The following is a 10,846-nucleotide window of genomic DNA, read 5'->3' on the forward strand; positions in this document are numbered from 1 at the left end:
AACTGAGCCCCTCAAGTGAGCCTGTGCGTTTGCCAGGCACTGCCTGGTGCTGCTGCCTGTGGGGCCCAGATAAGCCCCCCCCCAGGGGAATCTGAGAGGGGCTTGAGCCCCACAGCCCCCATGAAGTTGGGCATGAAGGCCTACAGGGTCAGTTGCTGCATCTCTGTCCAAGAAGAGCTGGGGGTGGGGAAGGGCAGCTTGGCCCCAGCAGGACAGGACAGGACAGGACTTGCCTGGGGACATCTCAGGCCTCTCCTTGGGCCTTGGGGAAGGGGCTCTTCCTCTGCCTTCTTCCTCCACATCCCTTCCATTGGGTGTCTTGTCTTTGGACTTTCCAAACCTGAGGAAAGGACTTGTCTCACCTTCTTTTAAATCGATGTCAGCTGCTTTAGGAGACAACAAGAGTCTGCAAAGCAGGATAAAAACAAGAGGAAATGTATGAAACTGTACATTTCAAAGAACAGATATATCAGCCTTGAGTTGCATGGCATTAACATTGTTCTAACCACTAGGCCACACGGACTCTCCTAGAACACTGGCACTGAGGCCGGGCATTCCACGTTCTCAACTGCCGTTGCCTAGCAGCGGAACTTGTGACCGTTTGAACTGAGGTTCCTGCATCCTCAGCATCTTGAGGTTGGCAGAGGTGGCCTGTAGTGACCTTCGCTCAGTCACTACATTAGAAGATGGCGTCCCAAAGACTCCTGGAGGTAAGGGGAGGTTGCCATGGCCAGGGGACTTAACTCTGGAACCTAGATTAATGGTCTCACCAAGTTTGGCAAAGAGTCAAAGAAAGGGTTGAGCTTTGCCCAGGTTTTTGGAAGGGGAGAAAGAAGGAATGCCAAAAAGGAAAATTCAGTGTCCTATATTGCAGTCGATAGAAGATTATTTTGAACAAAGGATTCCTTCTGATTTATGTACATGGGAATCTGGGAGAAGCTTCATTTCTATTTCCACATGCTGGATGTTATCTTTGTACTATAGTTTGGAGGGAAAGGGAAAAACAGAAGGAGACATGAGAGCGTGAGCGGCTGGCCCAGTGGAGGGGAAGGGGGTGACGGATGGATCTGTTTTTTCTGCAGAGGCAGGGAGCCCTGCTGCCCACCTGTCCACAGAGTCCATTGCAGGAAAGGGCTGCTCCCAGGTGCAGGTGAGGGAGAGACAGGAGGCCTGGCGGAGCTCTATTCCTGGAGGAAGGACGGGTGAGAAACAGCGCCATGAGCTCTGCTGAGACAGGCCAGCTCCCTCAGGCCTCCTCTCCCCCAACTGTCATCGGGCGGCAGCCATTTCATCAGGCTGTCTCAGTGGGAAAGATGAGAACAGCATTCTAGACATTGGGGCCTGAGCTTGTGAGTTGTCTTTTCCTCTGCCCTCCTTGACCCCTTTCCTTGTGTACTGTATTTCTGTTGGTTAGATTGTTTGTTACAATAGAAGTCTGCCATTAGGGGGTTTCTTGCATTTGATTTCATGGAAGGCTCTCTTGGAGCCTTTTTGGCTTAAGAGAGGGGTACAAATGCTCTAAATCAGGGGTGGCCAACTTCCAAGACACTGTGATCTACCTGATAGAGTTAAAAACTGTCAGTGATCTACCCCCTTTTGGGGGATTCAGGTCAAAGTGTTGTTGAGCTTTTTTTAGGAAAGCCCTGTTTTGGGGGTTGCAGGCCAACATTATTGAACTTTTTTTAGGGGAGCCAACAAAGTTGTTGAGCTTGTTTGTGAGAAGCCAGTGATCTACCAGTAATCTACCACAAACATCAAGTGATCTACCGCTAAATCACAATCTACCTGTTGGATGTACCTACTCTAAATTAATGGATGGATGAATAAGGTCTCTAAGGAAATGGAGGACAGAGATTTTTAGTTTGTTTCCCAACCTACCACGTCTGCGCTTTCCTGATCAACACAAAAACATGAGTGGGTCTGATCCACTCCTCACATTCGGACGTTCCTGTTTCTCTTTTCTCATGGACAGGGAATTGATTTCGATGAGGATCAAATATCGGAAATCAGCCTAGAAGATGGGGAGGATCTTCCTCCAAGGTAATGCTATGCTAAACCCCCTCCCCCATAATCAATTGCTTTCAAAAGCCCCCCCCCCGTCCAATTCTATGGTGGTGGTGCTTGGGGTCTTTAAAGGAGGGGAGGCAATAAAACCTTTTTACACAAGTGCTACTCCTCTCTCCTCTCAGCATCCCAACCACAGGTTCTCCGGATACGGCTGATGTTCCTCTTGAAGGCTTCAGCGAGGACCAGCTGAAGGCCAGACATGGATGTCGTCACCACGATGAAGAGCGGGAAGAAGATGGTCCGAAGGGAGGCGCTCCGAGATCTTTCCGCCCTCCTGCAGAAGATCCGGGAATATGTGAGTTTCTGAAGCAAAGCATTGCAACCATGCAGGGCTGTCAAGGCCTTCAGGCTGCCCCTTCTAGCCCCACCCTTCTCTTATCAGTTGCTTCTCTGGGTTTCTTCTCAGCCATCGGTATCGCTTCCTGCATCCTCCCTTGGCCAACTGGTGGCTATTTCCTGTCTGTGTGCCTTGGATCCAGACCCGGAGTGCAGGCAGCGGGCAGCAGAGGCTCTCTGCCATCTTCTGCCCATCCTGCGGCGTAAAGAAGGTAAGACTGAAAGAATGCATCCCAGAATGGGGTGGGGTGAGCAAGACCCCAACTAACCCTTTGGCTTTCCTTTGCAGAGACGCTGGCACGAACATCAAGGAACCCAACACTCATCACCAGAGCTCAGAAGTTCCTCAATTCCACCGGAGGACCGGTTCCTGAATTGTTCGTCAACGACTGCTACTCTCTTGCCAGGGTAAGTCGCTGTCACACAAGGCACAGCGGTCTCTCAAGCCACATCTTCTGGGTTCCGCAGAGAAAGCACCTGGGCTTTCTGCTCCCCAGCCCTGCCCTGTGGGCACCTCTGACTTTCCTCTCTTGCTTCAGGTATTTGGCGCCTTTCTCCCTGCGGAGCAACTCTTGGAAGCCATGTCCTTCCTGGCCAGCAACCTGGTTCTTGAGAGCAGATTCCACCCCTTGGACATCTCCCACCTACTGCAAGAGTTCATCAAGCAGTTTAGCGGCAAAGCAGTGGAGGTAAGGTGTCTGCAAAGGTAGGAGAGAAGAAGAATCTCCACCTTGATGTAGGGGAGGCAACCTCATGCCATTGAGTGGCCAGGACACATGTTTGTTGGGAGGGGCCTGGCAATGTCAGGACCAGAAGCGCAGCCAAGGGTCCTGAGAAACATGGGTTCAGGAATGGGGAACCCTCCTTCTGGGAGCAGCCTGGCAAGCTTCTTCTCTTGGCCCACAATGGAAAGGGAACTGGTTCCCTGCAGCTGCCTGGGTCCAATACTCCCAAGGACCCTGAGTGGTACCTTTGAAGGAAGATGGCTGTGGTGGCACAGGTCAAGGGTCCCTCTTTCTATGAGGGATGGAGGGATCCGCCTGCAGGCAGCCCCGCTTCCTTGTACTCTCCCAGCAACCTTCTCTTTTTCTCTGACAGGTGGAGGTGCTGCTGGAGGCCTTCTATAAGATCACCCAGGGGCCTACAGTGGAGGGCAGAAACATGGCCATCTTTGCGTTCTCCATCTTGACACACCAGCATCTGAACAAAGTGGTTGAATACCTCCTCCAGTTTCCCTTCAGGTATGGAGCCCTCCAGGTTCTACTGGGCTAAGGGAAAGGTTGGCAAGCTGCAGGACTTGCTCAGAAAGCCCTTCCTGACATTTCCTCTCTCTGGGGCATGGCACCAAGCACAACACTGGAATCTGACCATTGCTCTTGTTTTTGCATTCACAGAGACTGCGAGAGAGTATGGAAGGAGGTTTTGACATCGGCCGACCAAGAACAACTGCTCCATCTCATGGCCGAGCAGCTTTACCAAAGCCCCTTGGCGGAATCTGCCACCCAAGTGGTAAGGACGAACCACCTGCTTTCTGGCTTCCTTCTTCCCAGGGGAATATCGAGGGGTTTCTGTATTCTGCAGAAAAGCAGGGAAAGTGACTTGCACCTCTCTCTCTTCCAGCAACATCTCAGCAGCCTGTTGCACGCCATCCTCAGGATGGAGGAATACAAGGCAGCTGTGCGCCAGAACTTCCCACAGCTGCTGATCGCTCTCCTGGGGATGGTTGTCAACTTCCACTATGACCAGGAATTCCTCGAGTGAGTAGCGTGTTGCAAAGGGGCCAATGGAGTCCTTTTCCCTTCAACCTCGGGGGGGGGGGGTGTTTTCCAGTCCAACTTGGTATTCTAAGGGAGCCTCTCCTTCAGGCGGCTGCTAGGGAGGCAGGATGCGGAAGGAATTTGAGTGGGTGGCAATGACCCTCCTGGTAAAACTGGCCTTGCTTTTGTTACAGAGGGGCTAAGGAAGTTCTGCACCTCCTTCTCAGCACCACTGGAGAGCAAGTTGAGGCGGCCATCATTGACCAACTTTTCTGCCGGGACAATTTCAACCAGGGGTTGTCTGCCATGGTGAGGTAAGAGGAAGAACACGGTGACTTTCCCCAATGGTTTGGCAAACAGAGCTGAAGGCACGGGATCGGACTGTGCCCCTGTTTGCTTCCTGCAGTGTCTTTCCCTTCCTTACCCACACCTGGTTCTCCATTTCAGAGCTGTCGGAAAGCGACGTTGGTGGATCCGTCCCATGGTGGAAAATATCACCGCTGCTCTCGGGGACCAGGAGTTTGCCGGAATGCCAGAAGTAGCGGCAGCTATCTACATCGAGGTGAGGGGGACTGACGCGGGAGGAAATGGGTGCAGCAAGGAGGCCCTGGCTTGGTTTCTGCCGAGTGTTGGGCTTTGTGTTCTTCGGCTCCCTTTGTGTCCTCCATTAGAATTTGAACCTTGCAGCTGCCTTTACCTTCCATATTCTGTGGCTTTCCTCAAGGCTTCTTTGAGCCGAAGGAATGTTGCCTGTTTTAGTGCTCCTCAGAGTAGACCCAGTGGATTTGATGTACATGACGAACTTTGGTCCATTCCCTTCAGTGGCTTTGCTCTGTGCAGAACTACAGGTGGTAGATAAAAGGAGAACCTGCCTCAACCTCTCATCACTGAAGACTTTCTTTCTCTTTGGGCCTCTTTAGCTGCTCAGCTGCCGTCTGCAGGTTCCCTGTCAGGATACATTGGAGCAGCTCCACACCTGGCTGTCACATGACCACCTGCAAGTCCAGAAGCTCAGCGCCAGAGGGATATCCCTGATTCTGGACTCTGACATGGCAAGTGATGCTCAGAGGGGGGAGGGGGGAGGGGGGTACAGATCCCGTTTCTAATCATGGGCCAGCACTCTTTTGCTGGCAGAATCCTGAAGGGCCTGTGAAACGAAAAAGTGTGGGGCCTAACAGACCTTTGAAAAGATTCTCTCTTTTGTGTAGGACCCTTCGCTTCTGCGGCTGTCGCTGCCGGATTTCTTCCCTGATGCAGAAGCTGATGTCTTCCCACAGATGTTAGAGCTAGTAGACCAAGCCTACATGAAGATGCTGGCGGCAACCTACTGTGATATGGCTTCACATGTGAGTATTAGGGAACACAGGACATCGCCCAGGGTGGAGGAGGAAGGGTGGTGTTTAGCCTGGCATGCAGCAGAGATCTTCTGGCTTCAGGAGCGTGTTCCTTCCTCTGGAGCACCTTCTCTTGGAAGCCTGCCTGGAAAACCCAGGGGGAGAGTCACCCCTGCCCCCAGTCTCCCCCAGGAGGAGGATAGGGGGCTGAGCAGCCTCAAAACACCTCGGTGGACAGGAGAAAGGAAACTGATCAGATGAGAAACACAACCTCTGATCTTTTCTGCCTACAGGAGGAAGCCTCCGTCCGGGCAGCAGCCATCCAATATCTGGGGCTGCTTCGGGGCTGGGCGAGAGACCAAAGGCTTCCCATAACAACAACTAAAGAAGAAGCCATTAATGAACTGGTCGTCGTCCTCATTCACCTCGAAGACGAGGACGAGGTGGCCAAGGTGAGGGCCAAGGAGGTGGACTCACGCACGCAGTAGGAGGGAGGGATTGTTCTCAGGAGCTTCCGGGATTTTTTTTACGACAATTTGTAACCCTCTTCTCTTCTTGTGTTGCAGGCCGCAAGGAGGGCTCTTTCCCATCTAGCCCCACAAGTCAAGTGGTGGGCACATCCCAACAAATTTAGCCTCCACTTTGCTCTCCACCAGGCCGCCAAGCATCTGGTAAGGTCCCTCTGCTTCGTTGGCAGCTTTGCCCAGGGATGTCTTTGGGGGTGACGGGCTCTTGTGCCACACTCTCAAGCCTCTCTGATGCCACCTCTCCTTTGTCTTTGCCAACAGAGCAAGACCTTCAGCAAGAACATCCTTCGGAGTGCTGCCTTGGCATGTACGAAGCCATCTGCCAACAGGCTGCCAGCAGTCTCCAGGGTAGCAGCTCTGCTTCTGGGTAAGTCAAGCAACGTCCTTCCCTGGTAGGAATGGACAGAAACGTTTTGGTAACAATGGCAGGGAGGATGGGCATGTCCCCAGGCCACCTGCTAGGTAGGGCTCCATCTGCGCCCAGATCTTGCTCTGAGTGCTCCCGAGAGGGTGGAGGCCCTCTGTCTCCGCTTGCTTTGCACCGAGATGACGTCCCTTTTCTTGCCTTGTCTCTCTAGGTCATCTGGCTTTCCGGGATGCCGGTTTCATCCACAGTCAAGACATGGCATCCTACGGCACATGTAAGTGAGACATACAGAGGGCTGGGAGGGATGCTTCTGCTGAGAAAGGGCTTCAGGGGAAGGCAGGTTCCCAGGTGTATGTGCAGACAGAGGTGCCACAAGATGGACATGCAAAGAGAATTGGAATGTGACTTCATTGCTCTCTCTCACACACACAAATATTTCCCTGCCCCACACCCTGGTCCTGGGAGGAGCTCCGGTGGGGGTGCTTTGCAAGTTTTTGCCTTGTGAAAAGCTGATTCCTCCTCCCCAAGGGGAACCGCCACTGCTTGTGTCCTGGTTGGGGTAGATACCCTGTGGACTCCTGCATCCGCCCCTACAACCAGCGCACCTCCCCTGGCCCGATTGCTGGGGCCACCTGATGGCTGTCTTAATATTTTTGATGGATGGCTCTTTTCCTGTGCATCTCCGCCTTGCTCAACCTTTCTCCCTTGCCACTCAGGGCTGGAAGAGATGCAGCAGTACGAGGAAGAAGGGCTCAGGCGGACAGGGAGGAGCTGCCTGAACATCATGCAGCGGGCCTATAAACATCGGCAGAAAGGCAGGGTCCGGCGCCTTGTGAGGAGGCTGCTCTGCTGTATTCACAGGGAACCTTACCCGCAGGACTTCCTGAGCTGCATGCCAGGTGAGTGAGGCACCTGGTGGGCTATTTGGGCATCTGGTGGGCTGTTTGGAGGTGACATTTCTCAAGGAGCCCCTTTCTCCTCCTGACAGAACTTCCGCAGTAGCGCCAGGCCAAGGCAACGTGAACATCAGAGTTGTGCTGCAGAGATACCGTCTTCTGCTCTCCGTGGGATCCAGCCTGGATCAGCGCCAGGAACATCAAGGCCATCAGGATCGACCAAGAGGAGTGGTGCTGCCCTCACGGCCCTCCTTACATAGCGGTAGGAAACCTTTTGTTGTTGTTGTCTTTTTTGTTGATGTTGGTTTTGACTGTTGATGTTAACTAGTCCACGATCTGGTCGATCTTTCCTTTCTTGTTTTCCCTTTGTTGGGGGTCCCGCCCCCAGGACAGGCAGGCTTTATGGAGCTCCCCCAGTCCAGGGTCCGGTTCCTTGCAGGACTCTCTGCCGTCCTCTCAAGTCCTCCCCAGCAGCAACTTTCTTCCATTTCTTTGCTTATTCGCCAACAGCAGGGATTGTTAGGGGCGGGGGCAATAAGAGGGTCTAACATTCATGAGATTTCGTACCCTTTCTAACAGAATCTCTTTTCTCTCTTTCCTGCATGGAACAAAACCGCGATGGGAAACGGCGGCCTATCTGCTGGAGCCTGGGAGGAGACGTCCGGATAAAAGAAGAATGTCATCAGCCGCGAAAGAAGCCGCCCTGAAGACGACACCTGCAACATCGACCCTCCAGCTGGCAGTGAATTTCAGGACTGGACACTTTCTATTGACTCTTTCGGGACTTAAAACAGCAAGCGGGACTTTCTTTAGTAAGATAGGTTGAAATGGATGTATAGAATAGGATAGGCAAAACAGGGAGCATTCAAGGTTACGAGATAGTGTTTTGTATATTATTTTTGTTCCTTCTTTCTTTGTTCTCCCCCCCCACTTCCCCCCTTTGTATCACTTGATTTCTTTATAATTGTAATTCTCTTATTAAAAATATTTTTAAAAGGGTAAATACGGATCTTATGGTTTTTGTTAAAATGTGCAAAAATATCATTTTGTCAAAAATGAATAAATAATATTTTTGTTAAAAAGAGAAACAGGTGTTTTGGTTTGTGAAAAGTAAGCTAGTAAGGGAAATCTCTACCCTCTACACACTTCCCTGGAGGGATGCCCATCATCCCAAGATGGAGACATAGAGGCTGGTGGCTGGGGTTGCGTCTGGTGAGTTGGGAGGATGCTGGAATCTGGAGAGGCAGGAGATTGTCTTGCTCTGAGCTGGACCCAGAACTTTGGCCTGGGAATCCCTGGGAAGCTAAGGGGGGAGCAAGATGGAGGGTTATTGCCATGAAACGCTTCATCCTAGCATCTATGTGCAAGCAAAGCCTAATATCCCAAAGTCTTCATTCCAGGGAAACTGAACCCAGGCTAAGCACGGGCACCCCTGGAGTCGTCTGCTGCTCAGAGATGGGAGTGTTCACAACCTTCTCTTTTCACCATCCTGCCCCACTTCCTCATCAGTTCTCTCCAAATACTTCTCACCTGAAACCTCCAGTGGCTGAGACAAGATCCAAGCTATGGGAACTCATGAGCCAATGTTAAGAAGACAGAATAAGAGAGAGGTCCCTGCCAAAGTCTCCAGCATTGAAAGAGTATTTTTGTTTGGGGGAGGTGGGGAGGGGCAATAGGAAATCTGGGCTTGCTGTCCCTTCAGCACTTCACAGCCCCTGCTGGAAACAAAGAGTTGAATCCAAGGCTGCCTATGGGAAGGCAGATTTGGAGGGTGTGCAGGGAGGAGTCTCCTGTGAAGAAGAGGGGGAAATCCCCTTGGGAAAGGAAGAATGCTGCTGCGCTGGGGGAAGAGCAATGGAGCCTACAACCTGTTGCCTAAATCTATGCTGTTCTTCCCTGGGATACATGTTCCAAATTCACTCCTGGCCCCTGAAGGAAAGAGGGTCAGACTTCTTAGAGGCAGAACTCAGGTTTATTCTGCTGAATAAATAAGGGACAGACCCCTGACTTCTCAGGTCAGAAAAAGGGTCTGTAATACCTTTGGTTTTTGTAACATTCTCCCCCCTCAAGACTTTCAAGCGCTTCCTTTCTAAAAGACTATCTTCACCCTCCTGCATATTTCACTTGGTATACATTACAAAACCAACTGCACTCGGCACATGCCTAATGAAAGCTGTTTAGCAAAGCAAAATACAAACATAACAGAGCATTTGTACCCCTCTCTTAAGCCAAAAAGGCTCCAAGAGGGCCTTCCATGAAATCAAATGCAAGAAACTCCCTAATGGCAGACTTCTATTGTAATAAACAATCTGACCAACAGAAATACAACACACAAGGAAAGGGGGCAAGGAGGGCAGAGGAAAAGACAACTCACAAGCTCAGGCCCCAATGTTTGGAAAGCACCCATTGGAGTCGGCACTCCTGGAAACCACCCGATGCGGGCACGGGTCCCATAACTTGGAATTTTAATTAGATAAAAGTTTTCGGCATGCCTCAGATAAAGGAGCAAAAAAATTATTGCCTGCGGACTCAGCCCTGAGCAGTAGAAAAAAAGACTTGATTTACGGCCAATAAGAGGTAAGAGGTGGAAACATCGGAGAAAGGAAGATGGATTATCTGGAGAAACCGAGAAGCCTGACAGGGAAGTGGAACCCCCCCCCCTTTTCTTCTTCTTCTTCTTCTCTTAAACATAATACTCAACACCTTTTCTGGACGGCTATCGGAATTACCTAGAGCAGCGGGAAAATAGAAAATACCAAACTGTGTGGACATGGAAATATAAACAATATAAAAATGGAGGCTTTATATATGCTTTGATGATTTTGTAAAAGTCTCCCTGACAGCTGGTACTCGTTGGGATTCGTCGTGGACTGATTTAGAAGATTTAAGACTTGTGTCGCAGTTAGAAATTGAGAAAACACAAAATGGCCCCAAAACGGAGAGCAGCTAGAGGCGGGGAAGAAGCCATTGTTTGTTTTTAGAAGAACGATAAGATTTGACCTGGCTAATTCCTCGCTGGAAAAGCTGTAAATCTGTTTTCGGAGAAGCTATGGAGTAGAAATTTGGACATGATTTGTGCTTTGTGTGCTTTGTTGGGCTTGGAAGACCAGCGATCAGAGGGAGACTTAAAGCCACACGATAGAAAAATTTTCGGTAAAACCTGGCTGGCACCATAACTCAGAGGCTTGGAGAAGATTGAAGGATGTCAACAAAGACTGTTAGGAAAGGACTGTATTATTTTGGGACAATATTGAAGGTTTACATTTCAGGCTGAATAACAAGGGAGAAATTATTAAAAGCAAAAGGCAGTAGTGATTAGTAGGAAGCTCTGGAATCTGAGGCATGGTGAGTGGGAAAAAATTAATATAATTGGGCATAATTGGAATGTTTCCTTTAATTGGAATTGTATAATTAATTTGGAAAAAGTGTAATTGGGAATAATTTCAATGTAATTCGATGTTGTTTAATTGGAAAATCTAATAAAAATCATTTAAAAAATGGAAAGTCCAAAGACAAGACACCCAATGGAAGGGATGTGGAGGAAGAAGGCAGAGGAAGAGCC

At 50.4% G+C, this 10,846-nt stretch overlaps 1 protein-coding gene across 1 annotated transcript; it reads left to right on the forward strand.

The window, feature by feature from the left end:
* Positions 1-4,300: 4,300 nt before the first annotated feature.
* Positions 4,301-7,390, forward strand: LOC132592369 (uncharacterized). The gene is made up of 10 exons (XM_060276482.1): positions 4,301-4,474; positions 4,608-4,722; positions 5,081-5,212; positions 5,369-5,506; positions 5,788-5,946; positions 6,061-6,165; positions 6,283-6,388; positions 6,600-6,662; positions 7,105-7,287; positions 7,377-7,390. The coding sequence occupies exons 1-10, from the start codon at positions 4,467-4,469 to the stop codon at positions 7,388-7,390; spliced, it is 1,023 nt and encodes a 340-aa protein (XP_060132465.1). The 5' UTR covers positions 4,301-4,466.
* Positions 7,391-10,846: the final 3,456 nt, after the last annotated feature.

This window comes from Zootoca vivipara, chromosome 6, assembly GCF_963506605.1.
Source record: "Zootoca vivipara chromosome 6, rZooViv1.1, whole genome shotgun sequence".
Lineage (NCBI taxonomy): Eukaryota > Metazoa > Chordata > Lepidosauria > Squamata > Lacertidae > Zootoca > Zootoca vivipara.

What these genes read in the sequence shown, in the direction of transcription:
- LOC132592369 (XM_060276482.1), top strand. An exon ending in CGGCAGCTATCTACATCGAG is followed by an intron (nt 4,723 to 5,080) that starts GTGAGGGGGACT and finishes GGGCCTCTTTAG; the next exon opens with CTGCTCAGCTGCCGTCTGCA. An exon ending in GGTAGCAGCTCTGCTTCTGG is followed by an intron (nt 6,389 to 6,599) that starts GTAAGTCAAGCA and finishes TTGTCTCTCTAG; the next exon opens with GTCATCTGGCTTTCCGGGAT.